This window comes from Phyllobates terribilis, unplaced genomic scaffold (genome assembly GCF_046119375.1).
Source record: "Phyllobates terribilis strain yellow unplaced genomic scaffold, ASM4611937v1 Scaffold_13__5_contigs__length_258822181, whole genome shotgun sequence".
Classification (NCBI taxonomy): domain Eukaryota; kingdom Metazoa; phylum Chordata; class Amphibia; order Anura; family Dendrobatidae; genus Phyllobates; species Phyllobates terribilis.
The window spans coordinates 167,116,461-167,143,637 of record NW_027362773.1 but is presented as its reverse complement, the minus strand read 5'-3'; the positions used below and the strand labels follow the sequence as shown (position 1 = coordinate 167,143,637).

At 48.5% G+C, this 27,177-nt stretch overlaps 1 protein-coding gene across 1 annotated transcript in view; it reads right to left on the bottom strand.

Moving 5' to 3' along the window:
* The window catches only part of LOC141174218 (harmonin-like), a 140,401-nt gene that overhangs the window by 70,986 nt on the left and 42,238 nt on the right, over nt 1-27,177 (bottom strand). The window contains exons 8-10 of the mRNA XM_073659034.1: nt 26,391-26,453; nt 23,351-23,392; nt 23,172-23,225 (exon numbers count right to left, since the gene is read on the bottom strand). Of these exons, the coding sequence (XP_073515135.1) occupies nt 23,172-23,225; nt 23,351-23,392; nt 26,391-26,453 (159 nt within the window). The remainder of the gene's footprint in view (nt 1-23,171; nt 23,226-23,350; nt 23,393-26,390; nt 26,454-27,177) is intronic.

The following is a 27,177-nucleotide window of genomic DNA, read 5'->3' as shown; positions in this document are numbered from 1 at the left end:
GATTCAGCCAGGTGGCTAAATAAACCCTGGGGACAATGGTCAATACACTCCTACCATACAAGAGGGAGGATAGGGAGGCCGCAGAGATTCAGCCAGGAGGTTAAATAACCCTGGGGTCAATGGTGAATACACTCCTACCATACAAGAGGGAGGATAGAGAGGCCGCAGAGATTCAGCCAGGAGGCTAAATAACCCTGGGGTCAAAGGACAATACATGCCTACCATACAAGAGGGAGGACAGGGAGGCCATAGAGATTCAGCCAGGTGGCTAAATAAACCATGGGGTCAATGGTCAATACACTCCTACCATACAAGAGGGAGGATAGGGAGGCCGCAGAGATTCAGCCAGGAGGCTAAATAAACCCTCGGTGCAATGGTCAATACACTCCTACCATACAAGAGGGAGGATAGGGAGCCTGCAGAGATTCAGCCAGGAGGCTAAATAACCCTGGGGTCAATGGTCAATACACTCCTACCATACAAGAGGGAGGATAGGGAGGCCGCAGAAATTCAGCCAGGTGGCTAAATAAACCCTGGGGTCAATACACTCCTACCATACAAGAGGGAGGATAGGGAGCCTGCAGAGATTCAGCCAGGAGGCTAAATAACCCTGGGGTCAATGGTCAATACACTCCTACCATACAAGAGGGAGGATAGGGAGGACGCAGAGATTCAGCTAGGTGGCTAAATAACCCTGGGGTCAATGGTCAATACACTCTTACCATACAAGAGGGAGGTTAGGGAGGCCACAGAGATTCAGCCAGGTGGCTAAATAAACCCTGGGGTCAATGGTCAATACACTCTTACCATACAAGAGGGGGGATAGGGAGGCCACAGAGATTCAGCCAGGAGGCTAAATAACCCTGGGGTCAATGGTCAATACACTCCTGCCATACAAGAGGGAGGATAGGGAGGCCGCAGAGATTCAGCCAGGGGGCTAAATAAACCCTGGGTGCAATGGTCAATACACTCCTACCATACAAGAGGGAGGCTAGAGAGGCCGCAGAGATTCAGCCAGGTGGCTAAATAACCCTGGGGTCAATGGTCAATACACTCCTACCATACAAGAGGGAGGATAGGGAGGCCGTAGAGATTCAGCTAGGTGGCTAAATAACCCTGGGGTCAATGGTCAATACACTCTTACCATACAAGAGGGAGGATAGGGAGGCCGCAGAGATTCAATTGGTGGCTAAATAAACCATGGGGTCAATGGTCAATACACTCCTACCATACAAGAGGGAGGATAGGGAGGCCACAGAGATTCAGCCAGGTGGCTAAATAAACCCTGGGTGCAATGGTCAATACACTCCTACCATACAAGAGGGAGGATAGGGAGGCTGCAGAGATTCAGCCAGGTGGCTAAATAAACCCTGGGTGCAATGGTCAATACACTCCTACCATACAAGAGGGAGGATAGGGAGGCCACAGAGATTCAGCCAGGAGGCTAAATAAACCCTAGGTGCAATGGTCAATACACTCCTACCATACAAGAGGGAGGATAGGGAGGCTGCAGAGATTCAGCCAGGTGGCTAAATAAACCCTGGGTGCAATGGTCAATACACTCCTACCATACAAGAGGGAGGATAGGGAGGCCACAGAGATTCAGCCAGGTGGCTAAATAAACCCTGGGAGCAATGGTCAATACACTCCTACCATACAATAGGGAGGATAGGGAGGCCGCAGAGATTCAGCCAGGTGGCTAAATAAACCCTGGGGTCAATGGTCAATACACTCCTACCATACAAGAGGGAGGATAGGGAGGCCACAGAGATTCAGCTAGGTGGCTAAATAAACCCTGGGAGCAATGGTCAATACACTCCTACCATACAAGAGGGAGGATAGGGAGGCCGCAGGGATTCAGCCAGGTGGCTAAATAAACCCTGGGAGCAATGGTCAATACACTCCTACCATACAAGAGGGAGGATAGGGAGGCCGCAGAGATTCAGCCAGGTGGCTAAATAACCCTGGGGTCAATGGGCAATACACTCCTACCATACAAAAGGGAGGATAGAGAGGCTGCAGAGATTCAGCGAGGAGGCTAAATAACCCTGGGGACAATGGTCAATACACTCCTACCATACAAAAGGGAGGATAGAGAGGCCGCAGAGATTCAGCGAGGAGGCTAAATAACCCTGGGGACAATGGTCAATACACTCCAACCATACAAAAGGGAGGCTAGAGAGGACGCAGAGATTCAGCGAGGAGGCTAAATAACCCTGGGGACAATGGTCAATACACTCCTACCATACAAAAGGGAGGCTAGAGAGGCCGCAGAGATTCAGCCAGGTGGCTAAATAAACCCTGGGTGCAATGGTCAATACACTGCTACCATACAAGAGGGAGGATAGGGAGGCCGCAGAGATTCAGCCAGGAGGTTAAATAACCCTGGGGTCAATGGTCAATACACTCCTACCATACAAGAGGGAGGATAGAGAGGCCGCAGAGATTCAGCCAGGAGGCTAAATAACCCTGGGGTCAAAGGACAATACACGCCTACCATACAAGAGGGAGGACAGGGAGGCCATAGAGATTCAGCCAGGTGGCTAAATAAACCATGGGGTCAATGGTCAATACACTCCTACCATACAAGATGGAGGATAGGGAGGCCGCAGAGATTCAGCCAGGTGGCTAAATAAACCCTGGGGTCAATGGTCAATACACTCCTACCATACAAGAGGGAGGATAGGGAGGCCGCAGAGATTCAGCCAGGAGGCTAAATAACCCTGGGGTCAATGGTCAATATACTTCTACCATACAAGAGGGAGGATAGGGAGGCCGCAGAGATTCAGCCAGGAGGCTAAATAACCCTGGGGTCAATGGTCAATACACTCCTACCATACAAGAGGGAGGATAGGGAGGCCGCAGAGATTCAGCCAGGAGGCTAAATAACCCTGGGGTCAATGGTCAATACACTCCTACCATACAAGAGGGAGGATAGGGAGGCCACAGAGATTCAGCCAGGAGGCTAAATAAACCCTGGGTGCAATGGGCAATACACTCCTACCATACAAGAGGGAGGTTAGGGAGGCCGCAGAGATTCAGCTAGGTGGCTAAATAACCCTGGGGTCAATGGTCAATACACTCTTACCATACAAGAGGAAGGATAGGGAGGCCGCAGAGATTCAGCCAGGTGGCTAAATAAACCCTGGGGTCAATGGTCAATACACTCCTACCATACAAGAGGGAGGATAGGGAGGCCGCAGGGATTCAGCCAGGTGGCTAAATAAACCCTGGGTGCAATGGTCAATACACTCCTACCATACAATAGGGAGGATAGGGAGGCCGCAGAGATTCAGCCAGGTGGCTAAATAAACCCTGGGGTCAATGGTCAATACACTCCTACCATACAAGAGGGAGGATAGGGGGGCCGCAGGGATTCAGCCAGGTGGCTAAATAAACCCTGGGAGCAATAGTCAATACACTCCTACCATACAAGAGGGAGGATAGGGAGGCCGCAGAGATTCAGCCAGGTGGCTAAATAACCCTGGGGTCAATGGGCAATACACTCCTACCATACAAAAGGGAGGATAGAGAGGCTGCAGAGATTCAGCGAAGAGGCTAAATAACCCTGGGGACAATGGTCAATACACTCCTACCATACAAAAGGGAGGATAGAGAGGCCGCAGAGATTCAGCGAGGAGGCTAAATAACCCTGGGGACAATGGTCAATACACTCCTACCATACAAAAGGGAGGCTAGAGAGGACGCAGAGATTCAGCGAGGAGGCTAAATAACCCTGGGGACAATGGTCAATACACTCCTACCATACAAAAGGGAGGATAGAGAGGCCGCAGAGATTCAGCCAGGAGGCTAAATAACCCTGGGGTCAAAGGACAATACACGCCTACCATACAAGAGGGAGGACAGGGAGGCCATAGAGATTCAGCCAGGTGGCTAAATAAACCATGGGGTCAATGGTCAATACACTCCTACCATACAAGAGGGATGATAGGGAGGCCGCAGAGATTCAGCCAGGAGGCTAAATAACCCTGGGGTCAATGGTCAATACACTCCTACCATACAAGAGGGAGGATAGGGAGGCCACAGAGATTCAGCCAGGAGGCTAAATAAACCCTGGGTGCAATGGGCAAGACACTCCTACCATACAAGAGGGAGGATAGGGAGGCCGCAGAGAATCAGCCAGGTGGCTAAATAAACCCTGGGTGCAATGGGCAATACACTCCTACCATACAAGAGGGAGGTTAGGGAGGCCGCAGAGATTCAGCTAGGTGGCTAAATAACCCTGGGGTCCATGGTCAATACACTCTAACCATACAAGAGGGAGGATAGGGAGGCCGCAGAGAAACAGCCAGGTGGCTAAATAACCCTGGGGTCAATGGTCAATACACTCCTACCGTACAAGAGGGAGGATAGGGAGGCCACAGAGATTCAGCCAGGAGGCTAAATAAACCCTGGGTGCAATGGGCAATACACTCCTACCATACAAGAGGGAGGATAGGGAGGCTGCAGAGATTCAGCCAGGTGGCTAAATAAACCCTGGGGTCAATGGTCAATACACTCCTACCATACAAGAGGGAGGATAGGGAGGCTGCAGAGATTCAGCCAGGGGGCTAAATAAACCCTGGGGTCAATGGTCAATACACTCTTACCATACAAGAGGGAAGATAGGGAGGCCAAAGAGATTCAGCCAGATGGCTAAATAAACCCTGGGTGCAATGGGCAATACACTCCTACCATACAAGAGGGAGGTTAGGGAGGCCGCAGAGATTCAGCTAGGTGGCTAAATAACCCTGGGGTCAATGGTCAATACACTCTTACCATACAAGAGGGAGGATAGGGAGGCCGCAGAGATTCAGCTAGGTGGCTAAATAACCCTGGGGTCAATGGTCAATACACTCTTACCATACAAGAGGGAGGATAGGGAGGCCGCAGAGAAACAGCCAGGTGGCTAAATAACCCTGGGGTCAATGGGCAATACACTCCTACCATACAAGAGGGAGGATAGGGAGGCCGCAGAGATTCAGCCAGGTGGCTAAATAAACCCTGGGGTCAATGGTCAATACACTCCTACCATACAAGAGGGAGGATAGGGAGGCCGCAGAGATTCAGCCAGGTGGCTAAATAAACCCTGGGGTCAATGGTCAATACACTCCTACCATACAAGAGGGAGGATAGGGAGGCCGCTGGGATTCAGCCAGGTGGCTAAATAAACCCTGGGAGCAATGGGCAATACACTCCTACCATACAAGAGGGAGGATAGGGAGGCCAAAGAGATTCAGCCAGGAGGCTAAATAAACCCTGGGTGCAATGGTCAATACACTCCTACCATACAAGAGGGAGGATAGGGAGGCCGCAGAGATTCAGCCAGGTGGCTAAATAAACCCTGGGTGCAATGGGCAATACACTCCTACCATACAATAGGGGGAGGATAGGGAGGCCACAGAGATTCAGCCAGGTGGCTAAATAAACCCTGGGGTCAATGGTCAATACACTCTTACCATACAAGAGGGAGGGTAGGGAGGCCGCAGAGATTCAGGTAGGTGGCTAAATAAACCCTGGGGTCAATGGTCAATACACTCCTACCATACAAGAGGGAGGATAGGGAGGCCGCAGAGATTCAGCCAGGAGGCTAAATAACCCTGGGGTCATTGGGCAATACACTCCTACCATACAAAAGGGAGGATAGAGAGGCCGCAGAGATTCAGCGAGGAGGCTAAATAACCCTGGGGACAATGGTCAATACACTCCTACCATACAAAATCTAGGCTAGAGAGGACGCAGAGATTCAGCGAGGAGGCTAAATAACCCTGGGGACAATGGTCAATACACTCCTACCATACAAAAGGGAGGCTAGAGAGGCAGCAGAGATTCAGCCAGGTGGCTAAATAAACCCTGGGGACAATGGTCAATACACTCCTACCATACAAGAGGGAGGATAGGGAGGCCGCAGAGATTCAGCCAGGAGGTTAAATAACCCTGGGGTCAATGGTCAATACACTCCTACCATACAAGAGGGAGGATAGAGAGGCCGCAGAGATTCAGCCAGGAGGCTAAATAACCCTGGGGTCAAAGGACAATACACGCCTACCATACAAGAGGGAGGACAGGGAGGCCATAGAGATTCAGCCAGGTGGCTAAATAAACCATGGGGTCAATGGTCAATACACTCCTACCATACAAGAGGGAGGATAGGGAGGCCGCAGAGATTCAGCCAGGAGGCTAAATAAACCCTCGGTGCAATGGTCAATACACTCCTACCATACAAGAGGGAGGATAGGGAGCCTGCAGAGATTCAGCCAGGAGGCTAAATAACCCTGGGGTCAATGGTCAATACACTCCTACCATACAAGAGGGAGGATAGGGAGGACGCAGAGATTCAGCCAGGTGGCTAAATAACCCTGGGGTCAATGGTCAATACACTCTTACCATACAAGAGGGAGGATAGGGAGGCCACAGAGATTCAGCCAGGAGGCTAAATAAACCCTGGGTGCAATGGGCAAGACACTCCTACCATACAAGAGGGAGGATAGGGAGGCCAAAGAGATTCAGCCAGGAGGCTAAATAAACCCTGGGTGCAATGGTCAATACACTCCTACCATACAAGAGGGAGGATAGGGAGGCCGCAGAGAATCAGCGAGGAAGCTAAATAAACCCTGGGTGCAATGGTCAATATACTCCTACCATACAATAGGGGGAGGATAGGGAGGCCGCAGAGAATCAGCCAGGAAGCTAAATAAACCCTGGGTGCAATGGGCAACACACTCCTACCATACAAGAGGGAGGATAGGGAGGCCAAAGAGATTCAGCCAGATGGCTAAATAAACCCTGGGTGCAATGGGCAATACACTCTTACCATACAAGAGGGAGGATAGGGAGGCCGCAGAGATTCAGCCAGGTGGCTAAATAACCCTGGGGTCAATGGTCAATACACTCTTACCATACAAGAGGGAGGATAGGGAGGCCGCAGAGATTCAGCTAGGTGGCTAAATAACCCTGGGGTCAATGGTCAATACACTCTTACCATACAAGAGGGAGGATAGGGAGGCCACAGAGATTCAGACAGGAGGCTAAATAAACCCTGGGTGCAATGGGCAAGACACTCCTACCATACAAGAGGGAGGATAGGGAGGCCAAAGAGATTCAGCCAGATGGCTAAATAAACCCTGGGTGCAATGAGCAATACACTCCTACCATACAAGAGGGAGGTTAGGGAGGCCGCAGAGATTCAGCTAGGTGGCTAAATAACCCTGGGGTCAATGGGCAATACACTCCTACCATACAAGAGGGGGAGGATAGGGAGGCCACAGAGATTCAGCCAGGTGGCTAAATAAACCCTGGGTGCAATGGGCAATACACTCCTACCATACAAGAGGGAGGATAGGGAGGCCGCAGAGATTCAGCTAGGTGGCTAAATAAACCCTGGGTGCAATGGTCAATACACTCCTACCATACAAGAGGGAGGATAGGGAGGCCGCAAAGATTCAGCCAGGTGGCTAAATAAACCCTGGGGTCAATGGGCAATACACTCCTACCATACAAGAGGGGGAGGATAGGGAGGCCACAGAGATTCAGCCAGGTGGCTAAATAAACCCTGGGTGCAATGGTCAATACACTCCTACCATACAAGAGGGAGGATAGGGAGGCCACAGAGAATCAGCCAGGAAGCTAAATAAACCCTGGGTGCAATGGTCGATACACTCCTACCATACAAGAGGGAGGATAGGGAGGCCAAAGAGATTCAGCTAGGTGGCTAAATAACCCTGGGGGTCAAAGGTCAATACACTCCTACCATACAAGAGGGAGGATAGGGAGGCCACAGAGATTCAGCCAGGAGGCTAAATAACCCTGGGTGCAATGGGCAATACACTCCTACCATACAAGAGGGAGGATAGGGAGGCTGCAGAGAATCAGCCAGGAAGCTAAATAAACCCTGGGTGCAATGGTCAATACACTCCTACCATACAAGAGGGAGGATAGGGAGGCTGCAGAGATTCAGCCAGGTGGCTAAATAAACCCTGGGGTCAATGGGCAATACACTCCTATCATACAAGAGGGGGGGGATAGGGAGGCCACAGAGATTCAGCCAGGTGGCTAAATAAACCCTGGGTGCAATGGTCAATACACTCCTACCATACAAGAGGGAGGATAGGGAGGCCGCAGAGATTCAGCCAGGTGGCTAAATAAATCCTGGGGTCAATGGGCAATACACTCCTACCATACAAGAGGGGGAGGATAGGGAGGCCACAGAGATTCAGCCAGGTGGCTAAATAAACCCTGGGTGCAATGGGCAATACACTCCTACCATACAAGAGGGAGGATAGGGAGGCTGCAGAGATTCAGCTAGGTGGCTAAATAAACCCTGGTACAATGGTCAATACACTCTTACCATACAAGAGGGACGATAGGGAGGCCACAGAGAATCAGCCAGGAAGCTAAATAAACCCTGGGTGCAATGGGCAATACACTCCTACCATACAAGAGGGAGGATAGGGAGGCCGCAGAGATTCAGCTAGGTGGCTAAATAACCCTGGGGACAATGGTCAATACACTCCTACCATACAAGAGGGAGGATAGGGAGGCCGCAGAGATTCAGCTAGGTGGCTAAATAAACCCCGGGTGTAATGGTCGATACACTCCTACCATACAAGAGGGAGGATAGGGAGGCCAAAGAGATTCAGCTAGGTGGCTAAATAACCCTGGGGTCAAAGGTCAATACACTCCTACCATACAAGAGGGAGGATAGGGAGGCCACAGAGATTCAGCCAGGAGGCTAAATAACCCTGGGTGCAATGGGCAATACACTCCTACCATACAAGAGGGAGGATAGGGAGGCCGCAGAGAATCAGCCAGGAAGCTAAATAAACCCTGGGTGCGATGGTCAATACACTCCTACCATACAAGAAGGAGGATAGGGAGGCCGCAGAGATTCAGCTAGGTGGCTAAAAAACATTGGGGTCAATGGTCAATACACTCTTACCATACAAGAGGGAGGTTAGGGAGGCCGCAGAGATTCAGCCAGGTGGCTAAATAACCCTGGGGTCAAAGGTCAATACACTCCTACCATACAAGAGGGAGGATAGGGAGGCCGCAGAGATTCAGCCAGGTGGCTAAATAACCCTGGGGTCAATGGTCAATACACTCCTACCATACAAGAGGGAGGATAGGGAGGCCGCAGAGATTCAGCTAGGTGGCTAAAAAACATTGGGGTCAATGGTCAATACACTCTTACCATACAAGAGGGAGGTTAGGGAGGCCGCAGAGATTCAGCCAGGTGGCTAAATAACCCTGGGGTCAAAGGTCAATACACTCCTACCATACAAGAGGGAGGATAGGGAGGCCGCAGAGATTCAGCCAGGTGGCTAAATAACCTTGGGGTCAATGGTCAATACACTCCTACCATACAAGAGGGAGGATAGGCAGGCCGCAGAGATTCAGCTAGGTGGCTAAATAAACCTGGGGTCAATGGTCAATACACTCCTACCATACAAGAGGGAGGCCACAGAGATTCAGCCAGGAGGCTAAATAAACCCTGGGTGCAATGGTCAATACACTCCTACCATACAAGAAGGAGGATAGGGAGGCCGCAGAGATTCAGCTAGGTGGCTAAATAACCCTGGGGTCAATGGTCAATACACTCTTACCATACAAGAGGGAGGATAGGGAGGCCTCAGAGATTCAGCCAGGAGGCTAAATAAACCCTGGGTGCAATGGTCAATACACTCCTACCATACAAGAAGGAGGATAGGGAGGCCGCAGAGATTCAGCTAGGTGGCTAAATAACCCTGGGGTCAATGGTCAATACACTCCTACCATACAAGAGGGAGGATAGGGAGGCCGCAGAGATTCAGAGGGAAGATTCATAGTTACATAGTTACATAGTTTATAAGGCCGAAAAAAGACAAGCGTCCATCCAGTTCAGCCTATTTCTTGTGCACTGCAGCTATTCCGCAGCGTTGATCCAGGGGAAGGCAAAAAAAAAACATGCGGTTTAGGCCAATTTACATCATTGAGGAAAAATTCACTTCCCGACTCCAATCTGGCAGTCAGATTAAATCCCTGGATTAATTAACTATCACTAAGCATAAGATGTAATTTTATTGTTCTCAAGAAAGGTGTCCAGGCCTCTCTTGAACTCATTAAGTGAGTTGGACATCACTTAATGGACATCATTTGTTTTTATAAATGCTATAATTGACCCAAGAGAGTACGTAATACTATATGTGTATATATATATATATATATATATATGTGTATATATATATATATATATATATATATATATATATATATATATATATATACACAGTACAGACCAAAAGTTTGGACACACCTTCTCATTTAAAGATTTTTCTGTATTTTCATGACTATGAACATTGTACATTCACACTGAAGGCATCAAAACTATGAATTACCACATGTGGAATTATATACTTAACAAAAAAGTGTGAAACCACTGAAAATATGTCTTATATTCTAGGGTCTTCACAGTAGCCACCTTTTGCTTTGATGACCGCTTTGCACACTCTTGGCATTCTCTTGATGAGCTTCAAGAGGTAGTCACCGGAAATGGTCTTCCAACAATCTTGAAGGAGTTCCCAGAGATGCTTAGCACTTGTTGGCCCTTTTGCCTTCACTCTGCGGTCCAGCTCACCCCAAACCATCTCGATTGGGTTCAGGTCTGGTGACTGTGGAGGCCAGGTCATCTGGCGTAGCCCCCCATCACTCTCCTTTTTGGTCAAATAGCCCTTACACAGCCTGGAGGTGTTTGGGGTCATTGTCCTGTTGAAAAATAAATGATGGTCCAACTAAACGCAAACCGGATGGAATAGCATGCCACTGCAAGATGCTGTGGTAGCCATGCTGGTTCAGTATGCGTTCAATTTTGAATAAATCCCCAACAGTGTCACCAGTAAAGCCCCCCCCACACCATCACACCTCCTCCTCCATGCTTCACGGTGGGAACCAGGCATGTAGAGTCCATCCGTTCACCTTTTCTGCGTCGCACAAAGACACGGTGGTTGGAACCAAAGATCTCAAATTTGGACTCATCAGACCAAAGCACAGATTTCCACTGGTCTAATGTCCATTCCTTGTGTTCTTTAGCCCAAACAAGTCTCTTCTGCTTGTTGCCTGTCCTTAGCAGTGGTTTCCTTGCAGCTATTTTACTATGAAGGCCTGCTGCACAAAGTCTCCTCTTAACAGTTGTAGAAATGTGTCTGCTGCTAGAACTCTGTGTGGCATTGACCTGGTTTCTAATCTGAGCTGCTGGTAACCTGCGATTTCTGAGGCTGGTGACTCGGATAAACTTATCCTCAGAAGCAGAGGTGACTCTTGGTCTTCCTTTCCTGGGGCGATCCTCATGTGAGCCAGTTTCTTTGTAGCGCTTGATGGTTTTTGCAACTGCACTTGGGGACACTTTCAAAGTTTTCCCAATTTTTTGGACTGACTGACCTTCATTTCTTAAAGTAATGATGGCCACTCGTTTTTCTTTACTTAGAATTTGTATTATGGCAAGAAAAAAGCAGCTAACAGTCTATTCAGTAGGACTATCAGCTGTGTATCCACCAGACTTCTGCACAACACAACTGATGGTCCCAACCCCATTTATAAGGCAAGAAATCCCACTTATTAAACCTGACAGGGCACACCTGTGAAGTGAAGACCATTTCTGGTGACTACCTCTAGAAGCTCATCAAGAGAATGCCAAGAGTGTGCAAAGCAGTCATCAAAGCAAAAGGTGGCTACTGTGAAGAACCTAGAATATAAGACATATTTTCAGTTGTTTCACACTTTTTTGTTAAGTATATAATTCCACATGTGGTAATTCATAGTTTTGATGCCTTCAGTGTGAATGTACAATTTTCAAAGTCATGAAAATACAGAAAAATCTTTAAATGAGAAGGTGTGTCCAAACTTTTGGTCTGTACTGTATATATATATATATATATATATATATACATACACACACACACACACACACACACACACATATACAGTATATGTGTATATAACCCACCTCCTTCTAATCTAACAATTGTCCAGAAGGCAGTGCGCTTCGCACTGAACCCCCCGGACGCTCAGGTCTTGTGTACGGGGGATTTTATCCTGATTATGGATGAGAATTTAGATAGATTGAGAATTGGTGACAACAGCGGATCGAGAATAACTCCATGTTGTAATTTGTTTTCCTCCTATATGGAGAGTATTGGGCGGATGGACTTGTGGAGATCACATCACCCCGGAAGTAAAGAATATACACGTGTCGCTCCTCAACCACATCTACGTCATCACGGTGAGATTATATTTTGGGTTGTAGTAATACGGGGACCTGGGTAGATAGTGTAGAGCGTGGGGTACGAGGGATCTCAGACCATATACGGGGACCTGGGTAGATAGTGTAGAGCGTGGGGTACGAGGGATCTCAGACCATATACGGGGACTTGGGTAGATAGTATAGAGCGTGGGGTACGAGGGATCTCAGACCATATACGGGGACCTGGGCAGATAGTGTAGAGCGTGAGGTACGAGGGATCTCAGACCATATACAGGGACCTGGGCAGATAGTGTAGAGCGTGGGGTACGAGGGATCTCAGACCATATACGGGGACCTGGGCAGATAGTGTAGAGCGTGGGGTACGAGGGATCTCAGACCATATACAGGGACCTGGGCAGATAGTGTAGAGCGTGAGGTACGAGGGATCTCAGACCATATACGGGGACCTGGGCAGATAGTGTAGAGCGTGGGGTACGAGGGATCTCAGACCATATACGGGGACCTGGGTAGATAGTGTAGAGCGTGAGGTACGAGGGATCTCAGACCATATACGGGGACCTGGGTAGATAGTGTAGAGCGTGGGGTACGAGGGATCTCAGACCATATACGGGGACCTGGGTAGATAGTGTAGAGCGTGGGGTACGAGGGATCTCAGACCATATACGGGGACTTGGGTAGATAGTGTAGAGCGTGAGGTACGAGGCATCTCAGACCATATACGGGGACCTGGGTAGATAGTGTAGAGCGTGGGGTACGAGGGATCTCAGACCATATACAGGGACCTGGGTAGATAGTGTAGAGCGTGGGGTACGAGGGATCTCAGACCATATACGGGGACTTGGGTAGATAGTGTAGAGCGTGGGGTACGAGGGATCTCAGACCATATACAGGGACCTGGGTAGATAGTGTAGAGCGTGGGGTACGAGGGATCTCAGGTCATATACGGGGACCTGGGTAGATAGTGTAGAGCGTGAGGTACGAGGCATCTCAGACCATATACAGGGACCTGGGTAGATAGTGTAGAGCGTGGGGTACGAGGGATCTCAGACCATATACGGGGACCTGGGTAGATAGTGTAGAGCGTGAGGTACGAGGGATCTCAGACCATATACGGGGACCTGGGTAGATAGTGTAGAGCGTGGGGTACGAGGGATCTCAGACCATATACGGGGACCTGGGTAGATAGTGTAGAGGGTGGGGTACGAGGGATCTCAGACCATATACGGGGACCTGGGTAGATAGTGTAGAGCGTGGGGTACGAGGGATCTCAGACCATATACAGGGACCTGGGTAGATAGTGTAGAGCGTGGGGTACGAGGGATCTCAGATCATATACGGGGACTTGGGTAGATAGTGTAGAGCGTGGGGTACGAGGGATCTCAGACCATATACAGGGACCTGGGTAGATAGTGTAGAGCGTGGGGTACGAGGGATCTCAGGTCATATACGGGGACCTGGGTAGATAGTGTAGAGCGTGGGGTACGAGGGATCTCAGACCATATACGGGGACCTGGGTAGATAGTGTAGAGCGTGGGGTACGAGGGATCTCAGACCATATACAGGGACCTGGGTAGATAGTGTAGAGCGTGGGGTACGAGGGATCTCAGATCATATACGGGGACTTGGGTAGATAGTGTAGAGCGTGGGGTACGAGGGATCTCAGACCATATACAGGGACCTGGGTAGATAGTGTAGAGCGTGGGGTACGAGGGATCTCAGGTCATATACGGGGACCTGGGTAGATAGTGTAGAGCGTGGGGTACGAGGGATCTCAGACCATATACGGGGACCTGGGTAGATAGTGTAGAGCGTGGGGTACGAGGGATCCCAGACCATATACGGGGACCTGGGTAGATAGTATAGAGCGTGGGGTACGAGGGATCTCAGATCATATACGGGGACCTGGGTAGATAGTGTAGAGCGTGGGGTACGAGGGATCTCAGATCATATACGGGGACCTGGGTAGATAGTGTAGAGCGTGGGGTACGAGGGATCTCAGACCATATACGGGGACCTGGGTAGATAGTGTAGAGCGTGGGGTACGAGGGATCTCAGACCATATACGGGGACCTGGGTAGATAGTGTAGAGCGTGGGGTACGAGGGATCTCAGACCATATACGGGGACCTGGGTAGATAGTGTAGAGCGTGGGGTACGAGGGATCTCAGACCATATACGGGGACCTGGGTAGATAGTGTAGAGCGTGAGGTCCGTCTGCTGCTGAGGAACAGTAAGATTTTTTGGGATACACGGAAGGCGTACCTCAGAGGACGCCGCTCCTCCGCTATTTCTTACATCATGAGAACGTCTTCACAGGATGATACATAAAGGAAGCTGAAGAGACTTATATCTCCGAGCCGTCTGATGAGAATAGAGGAATCCGGCCGCACTCCTAGAGATTATACACAAAACATTCACACTAAATCTAAACGTAAACTATTCTTCACCAATCATATTTTGAACTGGGAATCAATCAAGTAAGTTGTTGGCCTTCATGGTCCGCAGACATAATGACTCTAGTGCTATTCTTAGGATTCGAACATTAGGGGGTCCGATAGTCACTGCGGCAGAAGATATTCTAAGTGGCTTTCATAACTTTTATAAATCATTATTGTAAGGCAGCGCTAGTCATTACGCTGGGGGGCACTCGCTTCACCGGGTCAAGTAAAGCACACATGCAACGCTTTCCGGTAATATGAAGACCAGCAGTTTATTACACATCATAAACCGCACATAACATCGTCCATCTCAGTGGCTCGCAGGAATGTTACACATGTATCCTAGAGCCTTTCCAGTGGCAGCTATGCCCGCTTGGCTTTAGATACAGACTTCAGCAAGGTAAAGCAACAATATTCACTTAAAGCGCCAATTTACCTTTGCCGGGACTTAGCTGCTTCTATCAGCTCGGTTCTTCCACAGCTGTGGCTTTAAGGCTCCCCAGACATAGTCTCCAGGCTACGTGCCTTCCAAGGCTACTGGTATCTCAGACACAGGGATCCAGCCTCTGCCTTCCAAGGCTACTGGTATCTCAGACACAGGGATCCAGCCCCTGCCTTCCAAGGCTACTGGTATCTCAGACACAGGGATCCAGCCTCTGCCTTCCAAGGCTACTGGTATCTCAGACACAGGGATCCAGCCTCTGCCTTCCAAGGCTACTGGTATCTCAGACAAGGGGATCCAGCCTCTGCCTTCCAAGGCTACTGGTATCTCAGACACAGGGATCCAGCCTCTGCCTTCCAAGGCTACTGGTATCTCAGACACAGGGATCCAGCCTCTGCCTTCCAAGGCTACTGGTATCTCAGACACAGGGATCCAGCCTCTGCCTTCCAAGGCTACTGGTATCTCAGACACAGGGATCCAGCCTCTGCGTTCCAAGGCTACTGGTATCTCAGACAAGGGGATCCAGCCTCTGCCTTCCAAGGCTACTGGTATCTCAGACACAGGGATCCAGCCTCTGCCTTCCAAGGCTACTGGTATCTCAGACACAGGGATCCAGCCTCTGCCTTCCAAGGCTACTGGTATCTCAGACACAGGGATCCAGCCTCTGCCTTCCAAGGCTACTGGTATCTCAGACACAGGGATCCAGCCTTTGACTTCCAAGGCTACTTGTATCTCAGACACAGGGATCCAGCCTCTGACTTCCAAGGCTACTGGTATCTCAGACACAGGGATCCAGCCTTTGACTTCCAAGGCTACTTGTATCTCAGACACAGGGATCCAGCCTCTGCCTTCCAAGGCTACTGGTATCTCAGACACAGGGATCCAGCCTTTGACTTCCAAGGCTACTTGTATCTCAGACACAGGGATCCAGCCTCTGACTTCCAAGGCTACTGGTATCTCAGACACAGGGATCCAGCCTCTGCCTTCCAAGGCTACTGGTATCTCAGACACGGGGATCCAGCCCCTGCCTTCCAAGGCTACTGGTATCTCAGACACAGGGATCCAGCCTCTGCCTTCCAAGGCTACTGGTATCTCAGACACGGGGATCCAGCCCCTGCCTTCCAAGGCTACTGGTATCTCAGACACAGGGATCCAGCCCCTGCCTTCCAAGGCTACTGGTATCTCAGACACAGGGATCCAGCCCCTGCTTTCCAAGGCTACTGGTATCTCAGACACAGGGATCCAGCCTCAGCCTTCCAAGGCTACTGGTATCTCAGACACAGGGATCCAGCCCCTGCTTTCCAAGGCTACTGGTATCTCAGACACAGGGATCCAGCCTCTGCCTTCCAAGGCTACTGGTATCTCAGACACAGGGATCCAGCCTCAGCCTTCCAAGGCTACTGGTATCTCAGACACAGGGATCCAGCCTCTGCCTTCCAAGGCTACTGGTATCTCAGACACAGGGATCCAGCCTCTGCCTTCCAAGGCTACTGGTATCTCAGACACAGGGATCCAGCCTCTGCCTTCCAAGGCTACTGGTATCTCAGACACAGGGATCCAGCCTCTGCCTTCCAAGGCTACTGGTATCTCAGACAAGGGGATCCAGCCTCTGCCTTCCAAGGCTACTGGTATCTCAGACACAGGGATCCAGCCTCTGCCTTCCAAGGCTACTGGTATCTCAGACACAGGGATCCAGCCTCTGCCTTCCAAGGCTACTGGTATCTCAGACACAGGGATCCAGCCTCTGCCTTCCAAGGCTACTGGTATCTCAGACACAGGGATCCAGCCTCTGCCTTCCAAGGCTACTGGTATCTCAGACACAGGGATCCAGCCTCTGCGTTCCAAGGCTACTGGTATCTCAGACAAGGGGATCCAGCCTCTGCCTTCCAAGGCTACTGGTATCTCAGACACAGGGATCCAGCCTCTGCCTTTCAAGGCTACTGGTATCTCAGACACAGGGATCCAGCCTCTGCCTTCCAAGGCTACTGGTATCTCAGACACAGGGATCCAGCCTCTGCCTTCCAAGGCTACTGGTATCTCAGACACAGGGATCCAGCCTTTGACTTCCAAGGCTACTTGTATCTCAGACACAGGGATCCAGCCTCTGACTTCCAAGGCTACTGGTATCTCAGACACAGGGATCCAGCCTCTGCCTTCCAAGGCTACTGGTATCTCAGACACAGGGATCCAGCCTCAGCCTTCCAGGCTTCACCAGGCCTCTCTCTCTCATTTCTAAACCACCAGGATTTATACATCCTTCTGTGCACACAGGACCTGTGATGATGTTACAGTCATGTGATCAGTCACCTGAGGGGGGGGTACATGGTCAGCCAGAACACACCCCCTGGACATTCTAGCAATGCAGCAAGCCGCTGCATTACAATATATAAATCCCAAAGTGACCATATTAAGTTAGAATGTCTCTCTTATTTGGCAGATCTTGAATTTCCCAAATTAAGTGTCACATAACAATCATTTCTAGATGCAGATATCACTTTAGAGGAAAGAACTGCAGCCCTGGCAGATATGCCTTTGGGTAAAGCTCCGGCCCCGATGGCCGACCACTAGGACTCTACCATGGATACAAGAAGGTCTTGATGCCGCACCTTCTAGAGACCTTCTCAGAGGCGATGCAAAGTGGTTCCTTGCCTGAAACCTTTTATGATGCTAATATTATTGTCCTAAAAAAGTAGGGAAAGATCCTCTGGAGTGCGGATCATATCATCCCATTTCACTATTAAATGTGGATTACAAAATTCTTATAAAAATTCTAGCCATGAGACTTATTAAGGTGATATTATCTGTTGTCCATTCGGACTAAACAGGCTTTATGCCAGGAAAAAACACTTCTATTAGCATCAGAAGGGCACAATCAATAGCTCAATAAAGCTCTCTGGTACCAGGAAATGATCGGGCCTTGGCTTCTCTGGATGCGGCCAAGGCTTCTGACTCGCTGGAGTGGCCATTTTTATTTGCTTGCCTAGAGGAATTTGGTTTTGGCCCTAAATTTCGGGCCTGGATTCAAATATTGTATGCGGCCCCCAAAGCTAAGATAGTGATAAATAATATATCCTCCCCATGTGTTTCAACGGAGCGGGGAACCCGCCAGGGAGACCCTCTGTCCCCGGCTCTATTCGCTCCGGCAATTGAATCTCTGGCTATAAGAATACGATCATCTGAGGAGATCAGGGGATTACAATTGCAGACAGAACTGATAAAATTGCTTTATATGCAGATGACATGATCATTTTTATGGACAAGGTTAAAGCTACTCCTCCATCTGTTGTATCTACTATTGAGAAGTTTAGTGAATATTCGGGCCTCTTCATATATTGGGATAAGTCTTCTCTTCTGTCTCTGTCGCCCTCTCTGAATGCTGATCTGGAAACGTTCTCTCCTTTACCTGTAGTGTCAGGGTTCAGATACCTGGGAATTATGATTGATAGGAATGATAGAGAGGACCTCTCCAGTAATACTCTCCCATCAGTTATATCTACTATTGAGAAGTTTAGTGAATATTCGGGCCTCTTCATATATTAGGATAAGTCTTCTCTTCTGTCTCTGTCGCCCTCTCTGAATACTGATCTGGAAACGTTCTCTCCTTTACCTGTAGTGTCAGGGTTCAAATACCTGGGAATTATGATTGATAGGAACGATAGAGAGGACCTCTCCAGTAATACTCTCACATCTGTTATATCTACTATTGAGAAATTTAGTGAATATTCGGGCCTCTTCATATATTAGGATAAGTCTTCTCTTCTGTCTCTGTCGCCCTCTCTGAATACTGATCTGGAAACGTTCTCTCCTTTACCTGTAGTGTCAGGGTTCAAATACCTGGGAATTATGATTGATAGGAACGATAGAGAGGACCTCTCGAGTAATACTCTCCCATCAGTTATATCTACTATTGAGAAGTTTAGTGAATATTCGGGCCTCTTCATATATTAGGATAAGTCTTCTCTTCTGTCTCTGTCGCCCTCTCTGAATGCTGATCTGGAAACGTTCTCTCCTTTACCTGTAGTGTCAGGGTTCAGATACCTGGGAATTATGATTGATAGGAATGATAGAGAGGACCTCTCCAGTAATACTCTCCCATCAGTTATATCTACTATTGAGAAGTTTAGTGAATATTCGGGCCTCTTCATATATTAGGATAAGTCTTCTCTTCTGTCTCTGTCGCCCTCTCTGAATACTGATCTGGAAACGTTCTCTCCTTTACCTGTAGTGTCAGGGTTCAAATACCTGGGAATTATGATTGATAGGAACGATAGAGAGGACCTCTCCAGTAATACTCTCACATCTGTTATATCTACTATTGAGAAATTTAGTGAATATTCGGGCCTCTTCATATATTAGGATAAGTCTTCTCTTCTGTCTCTGTCGCCCTCTCTGAATACTGATCTGGAAACGTTCTCTCCTTTACCTGTAGTGTCAGGGTTCAAATACCTGGGAATTATGATTGATAGGAACGATAGAGAGGACCTCTCGAGTAATACTCTCCCATCAGTTATATCTACTATTGAGAAGTTTAGTGAATATTCGGGCCTCTTCATATATTAGGATAAGTCTTCTCTTCTGTCTCTGTCGCCCTCTCTGAATGCTGATCTGGAAACATTCTCTCCTTTACCTGTAGTGTCAGGGTTCAGATACCTGGGAATTATGATTGATAGGAATGATAGAGAGGACCTCTCCAGTAATACTCTCCCATCAGTTATATCTACTATTGAGAAGTTTAGTGAATATTCGGGCCTCTTCATATATTAGGATAAGTCTTCTCTTCTGTCTCTGTCGCCCTCTCTGAATACTGATCTGGAAACGTTCTCTCCTTTACCTGTAGTGTCAGGGTTCAAATACCTGGGAATTATGATTGATAGGAACGATAGAGAGGACCTCTCCAGTAATACTCTCACATCTGTTATATCTACTATTGAGAAATTTAGTGAATATTCGGGCCTCTTCATATATTAGGATAAGTCTTCTCTTCTGTCTCTGTCGCCCTCTCTGAATACTGATCTGGAAACGTTCTCTCCTTTACCTGTAGTGTCAGGGTTCAAATACCTGGGAATTATGATTGATAGGAACGATAGAGAGGACCTCTCGAGTAATACTCTCCCATCAGTTATATCTACTATTGAGAAGTTTAGTGAATATTCGGGCCTCTTCATATATTAGGATAAGTCTTCTCTTCTGTCTCTGTCGCCCTCTCTGAATGCTGATCTGGAAACGTTCTCTCCTTTACCTGTAGTGTCAGGGTTCAGATACCTGGGAATTATGATTGATAGGAATGATAGAGAGGACCTCTCCAGTAATACTCTCCCATCAGTTATATCTACTATTGAGAAATTTAGTGAATATTCGGGCCTCTTCATATATTAGGATAAGTCTTCTCTTCTGTCTCTGTCGCCCTCTCTGAATACTGATCTGGAAACGTTCTCTCCTTTACCTGTAGTGTCAGGGTTCAAATACCTGGGAATTATGATTGATAGGAACGATAGAGAGGACCTCTCGAGTAATACTCTCCCATCAGTTATATCTACTATTGAGAAGTTTAGTGAATATTCGGGCCTCTTCATATATTAGGATATGTCTTCTCTTCTGTCTCTGTCGCCATCTCTGAATGCTGATCTGGAAACGTTCTCTCCTTTACCTGTAGTGTCAGGGTTCAAATACCTGGGAATTATGATTGATAGGAATGATAGAGAGGACCTCTCCAGTAATACTCTCACATCTGTTATATCTACTATTGAGAAGTTTAGTGAATATTCGGGCCTCTTCATATATTGGGATGTCTTCTCTTCTGTCTCTGTCGTCCTCTCTGAATGCTGATCTGGAAACGTTCTCTCCTTTACCTGTAGTGTCAGGGTTTAGATACCTGGGAATTATGATTGATAGGAATGATAGAGAGGACCTCTCCAGTAATGTCCTTCCATCTGTTGTATCTACTATTGAGAAGTTTAGTGAATATTCGGGCCTCCTCATATATTGGGATGTCTTCTCTTCTGTCTCTGTCGTCCTCTCTGAATGCTGATCTGGAAACGTTCTCTCCTTTACCTGTAGTGTCAGGGTTCAAATACCTGGGAATTCTGATTGATAGGAATGATAGAGAGGACCTCTCCAGTAATACTCTCCCATCTGTTATATCTACTATTGAGAAGTTTAGTGAATATTCGGGCCTCTTCATATATTGGGATAAGTCTTCTCTTCTGTCTCTGTCGCCCTCTCTGAATGCTGATCTGGAAACGTTCTCTCCTTTACCTGTAGTGTCAGGGTTCAAATACCTGGGAATTCTGATTGATAGGAATGATAGAGAGGACCTCTCCAGTAATGTCCGCCCTTTATTAGAATACGCTAAGTGTAAATTCTCCTTGTGGGGGAGATTACCGCCATCAGTGTCGGGAAGGATTACCTTAATTAAGATGATCTTATTCCCTAAATGTAACTATATATTACAACATAGCACAGTACCGCTCCCTAAAACATTCTTCACAACTCTTAACTCTTTGATGTCCACATTTATTTGGGGGAACTCCAGACCTAAACTGAGGTTATCTACCCTTCAAAGGCCTATTGTGAAAAATTAGCTGAAACGCATTGTGCTTTATTGATTGCCTGGAATAAATTTTTTTTTCATATATATGAGAACATATGAAAGATTTTTTTGGGAAGCGCCACATTGATTTTTCAGTTGTATACCTGTGATCCTTGATGTTGCCTTAGGAGAGCCAATCAAATCTCTCCTAATTATCCACCATGTGCTGCATACCTGTGAAATATAAAAATCTATTACTAGATCCCCCAAATTTTCCTATGACATAAGATGTCAATTGAAGCCTCAATATACCGGATACCAGGTGAGCAAAGCACCTGGTGAATGGATTCTGTTATCCTGAATAGCTGCTCTCAGATGGGCGCCGCTGGTCTCCTTTTTCTCCTTACAGAGAAGCTCTTCCAGGTATCTGACCCCAGAACATTTGACTACGCTGCCTCACGGCTGGTCAGTGAGTAGTGACTACCATCACACCCATCATTCTGGTGCAGGTTGATCTTCGTTTTGCTTTTCCAGACCTGGGCGGCTTCTATAGATGATTTTTTGGTAAAGTCTAATCCGTCCTTTCTATTTTCCGAGTGATTAATGGTTTGCACCTTGGGGTGACCCCTCGGTATTTGCCCTCATGAAGTCTTCTCTTTATTGTAGACTTAGATACTGAGACCCCGACTTCCCCAAGAGTCTTCACTTGGGGGGATGCTGTGAAGGGTCTTCCTTCACCATGGGATGGATTCCGCAATCATCCACCATTGCCATCTTCTGTGGAGGTTCAGGCCTTTCTGAGTTCCCAGCTCTCCAGAGCACTCTTTTTTTTGCCGAATGTACCAAACTATTGATTTGTCCACTCCTCACCTTTCTGCCATTTCTATCATGGATTTCTCTTTTTTTTTCAGCCTAGTGATGGTGAGTTTCTTTTCCTTTGTCCGCATGTTGCGGGTTCCCAGCAACAGCTTTCAAATGCAAATGCTGCACCTGGAATCAGCTCCAGACCTTTTGACTGCTTAATAGATGATGGATTAACGAGGGAAAAGCCCATGCAGCCCATTAACGAGCTTCTGAGATAATTGTCCAATTACTTTTGAGCCCTTCAATAAGAGGCAGCTCCATCTGTAATTCCTAAACCCTTCCTTCAATTAGGATGTGAATCCCTCAGATTAAAGCTGAGAGTTGGCACTTTACGCCCATACTGATTATAGAACTGGATCTGGAATATGTTTTGGTAAACAGATAAAATGCCAAAATTTGTATCACCATCCAAATGTTTCTGGAGCTAACTGTATGTATGTTACAGTGTTGGCATGCTGGATGCCCCCTACATGGGTCACTGCTCACTGATACTCGTATATATATATTACAGGGAGAAGGCAGAGCGGCGATCCAGATCAGCCCAGTGCCATAGGTCTCATCTGTGCTGCCACACTCAAGGGGGTACATACTTTCTCATACATGTCTTATAGTACACTGGCACATTATAACCCTGAGCATGGAGAGAAAAGATTTATCCTTTCACCTTTTTTATTCTCAGCTGCCGGACGTCCTTTTCTGCGATCTGCTCCGTAGTGAACTGAGAAAGAAAAGAAACCTATAAAACAGATTATTGCAGACTGGGGACGCAGACTATCGCTTCAGATTGGGTCAGGTAACCACGGCCCCAGCAGTATACCATAATGGAGGGGTCTCCCCACTCACCATCGTGTAGGGGTCAAAGTCCTCCACATACTTCTGAAATCCCTCAATAGAAAAGACATCATGGTTAGTGCAGAAAATCCAAAGGAAGGGGAAGGTCAAACACCCAACAGCCGAGAGCATAGACATGTAACGTGTGAAATAATGGGGAAAGAAGGGGGCTCAGTACAAGCAACACCCCGAATCTCAGAGGAACAACCACAGCAAACAAATGAAATGAAAGCCGAGCTCTGATGGGTTGATGTGAGCTCCGGCCACTTACATCATCCACGACTATGAAAAAAAGAACTATAAAGATTCAGAACAATGGCTACAGGCCAGATCTCAAGAGACAAGACAGTGTCTGGTGAAGACACAAATTCACATGGGTCACAGGGAAGAAGGATCCAGGATCCCAGGAGAATGAAGGAGGAAAGTGAGAAAAGTACCCGGAAAGAGTGAGACAGGGAAGGGAGAAGGGCACCCAAAAAAAGTGAGGGCGGTAAGGGAGAAGGGCACCCAAAAAAGTGAGGGAGGTAAGGGAGCAGAGCATGAGGAAGGACAGAGTGAGGGGGGAAGAGAGCAGAGCACCAGGAAAGACAGAGCGAGGGAGAGAAGGGAACAGAGCACAAAGAAAGATAGAGGGAGGGAGAGAAGGGAGCAGAGCATGAGGAAGGACAGAGTGAGGGAGGGAAGGGAGCAGAGCACAAGGAAAGACAGAGGGAGGGAGAGAAGGGAACAGAGCACAAAGAAAGACAGACGGAGGGAGAGAAGGGAAAAGAGCAAAAGGAAAGACAGAGGGAGGGAGAGAAGGGAACAGAGCACCAGGAAAGACAGAGGGAGGGAGAGAAGGGAACAGAGCACAAAGAAAGACAGAGGGAGGGAGAGAAGGGAACAGAGCACCAGGAAAGACAGAGGGAGGGAAAGAAGGGAGCAGAGCACAAGGAAAGACAGCGAGGGAGAGAAGGGAACAGAGCACAAGGAAAGACAGACGGTGGGAGAGAAGGGAACTGAGCACCAGGAAAGACAGAGGGAGGGAGAGAAGGGAACAGAGCACAAGGAAAGACAGAGGGAGGGAGAGAAGGGAACAGAGCACAAGGAAAGACAGAGGGAGGGAGAGAAGGGAACAGAGCACCAGGAAAGACAGAGGGAGGGAGAGAAGGGAGCAGAGCACCAGGAAAGACAGAGCGAGGGAGAGAAGGGAACAGAGCACAAGGAAAGACAGGGGGAGGGAGAGAGGGGAACAGAGCACCAGGAAAGACAGAGGGAGGGAGAGAAGGGAACTGAGCACCAGGAAAGACAGAGGGAGGGAGAGAAGGGAGCAGAGCACCAGGAAAGACAGAGCGAGGGAGAGAAGGGAACAGAGCACAAGGAAAGACAGGGGGAGGGAGAGAGGGGAACAGAGCACCAGGAAAGACAGAGGGAGGGAGAGAAGGGAACTGAGCACCAGGAAAGACAGAGGGAGGGAGAGAAGGGAGCAGAGCACAAGGAAAGACAGGGGGAGGGAGAGAGGGGAACAGAGCACCAGGAAAGACAGACGGAGGGAGAGAAGGGAACTGAGCACCAGGAAAGACAGAGGGAGGGAGAGAAGGGAACAGAGCACAAGGAAAGACAGAGGGAGGGAGAGAAGGGAACAGAGCACCAGGAAAGACAGAGGGAGGGAGAGAAGGGAACACAGCACAAGGAAAGACAGAGGGAGGGAGAGAAGGGAACTGAGCACAAGGAAAGACAGACGGAGGGAGAGAAGGGAACTGAGCACCAGGAAAGACAGAGGGAGGGAGAGAAGGGAACAGAGCACAAGGAAAGACAGAGGGAGGGAGAGAAGGGAACAGAGCACAAGGAAAGACAGAGGGAGGGAGAGAAGGGAGCAGAGCACCAGGAAAGACAGAGCGAGGGAGAGAAGGGAACAGAGCACAAGGAAAGACAGGGGGAGGGAGAGAGGGGAACAGAGCACAAGGAAAGACAGACGGAGGGAGAGAAGGGAACTGAGCACCAGGAAAGACAGAGGGAGGGAGAGAAGGGAACAGAGCACAAGGAAAGACAGACGGAGGGAGAGAAGGGAACTGAGCACCAGGAAAGACAGAGGGAGGGAGAGAAGGGAACAGAGCACAAGGAAAGACAGAGGGAGGGAGAGAAGGGAACAGAGCACAAGGAAAGACAGAGGGAGGGAGAGAAGGGAACAGAGCACCAGGAAAGACAGAGGGAGGGAGAGAAGGGAGCAGAGCACCAGGAAAGACAGAGCGAGGGAGAGAAGGGAACAGAGCACAAGGAAAGACAGGGGGAGGGAGAGAGGGGAACAGAGCACAAGGAAAGACAGAGGGAGGGAGAGAAGGGAACAGAGTACCAGGAAAGACAGAGGGAGGGAGAGAGGGGAGCAGAGCACCAGGAAAGACAGAGCGAGGGAGAGAAGGGAACAGAGCACAAGGAAAGACAGAGGGAGGGAGAGAGGGGAACAGAGCACCAGGAAAGACAGAGCGAGGGGGGGAAGGGAGAAGGGCACCCAGAAAGAGTGAAGGAGGGAAGGGAGCAGGACACCCAGGAAGGACAGCATGAGGGAGGGAAGGGAGCAGGGCACCAGAAAGGACAGAGTGAGGGAGGGAAGGGAGCAGAGCACCAGGAAAGACAAAGGGAGGGAGAGAAGGGAACAGAGCACAAGGAAAGACAGAGGGAGGGAGAGAAGCGAACAGAGCACAAGGAAAGACAGAGGGAGGGAGAGAAGGGAGCAGAGCACCAGGAAAGACAGAGCGAGGGAGGGAAGGGAGAAGGGCACCCAGAAAGAGTGAGGGAGGGAAGGGAGCAGAGCACCAGAAAAGACAGAGCGAGAAAGGGAAAACAGCAAAGCAACCAGGAAGACAAAACAAAGGAGGAAGGGAGCAAAGTACCAGGGAAGACAGAGTGAGGGAAGAAAGGTCCTATCATAAATTGGCCAAAGGCAAAAAAATATTGTCTCGGAATATTAAAACTATGGCAAAACTTTTATTTTACTGTCTTCTCGAGGGGATAGGGAAAGATCACAGCACCCGTGAGACAAACGGGGAAGAGTCACGGCACCCAGAGGTATTACTTGTCGCTTATTTAACCGGAAGGAGGAGTTGTAGACGACCATTCGCTTTAGCATCTCTGGTTGCTGCAGAACAGAAATATTACAGGGACTATTATACAGTTATAAGAACCACCCTGAGGACAGTATAAGCCCCTACACCTGGTACTGCGAGGCTCTCAATCAATAATCAACTACTCCAGTGTTACACAAGAACTTTCTACTCCATAAAAGATAGTGCTAAATATGTGATTGGTGTACAGAGTGACCCTATTCTAACAGAAAGGTCCCCTCAATTCCACAGTGCGACCACCCCGGACCATGCCCCCTATATCCAAGGAGCAATCATCACCCTTCATCAACCTCTGACTCATGCCTTCATCTTCAGCCCGTACTTCTATACCAATATTCAGAACTAAAAACATTGTACCCTGTGAAGAAACAGCTTCTTATCTTAATCAGCCAGACTTCTAGATTTCTTAAGCCTGGAGAAATACACTATTGTGTTTGTGTTGACTTGTGAATGTATGTGTATTTCTGTGGCTGGTCAAGAAGGACATACTATTATGTGCATAAACCTGAATGTTGACTTCTCCTCGTCTGGAAACAATGTTTGTTACTATGCTAATTGAATATTGTACTAAACAAGCTAGTTTATTTACAACACCAGGGGGATTAGTGCAAACAATGAGACCTGAGACCTGCACCTTTCCCCCCCGACTTGTGACTGATGACCTTAGCCATATATGTAAATATAAAAAGGGTTTTCTATCCTGCTGCAAAGAGAATCAAATATCAGAGAGACTCTTCA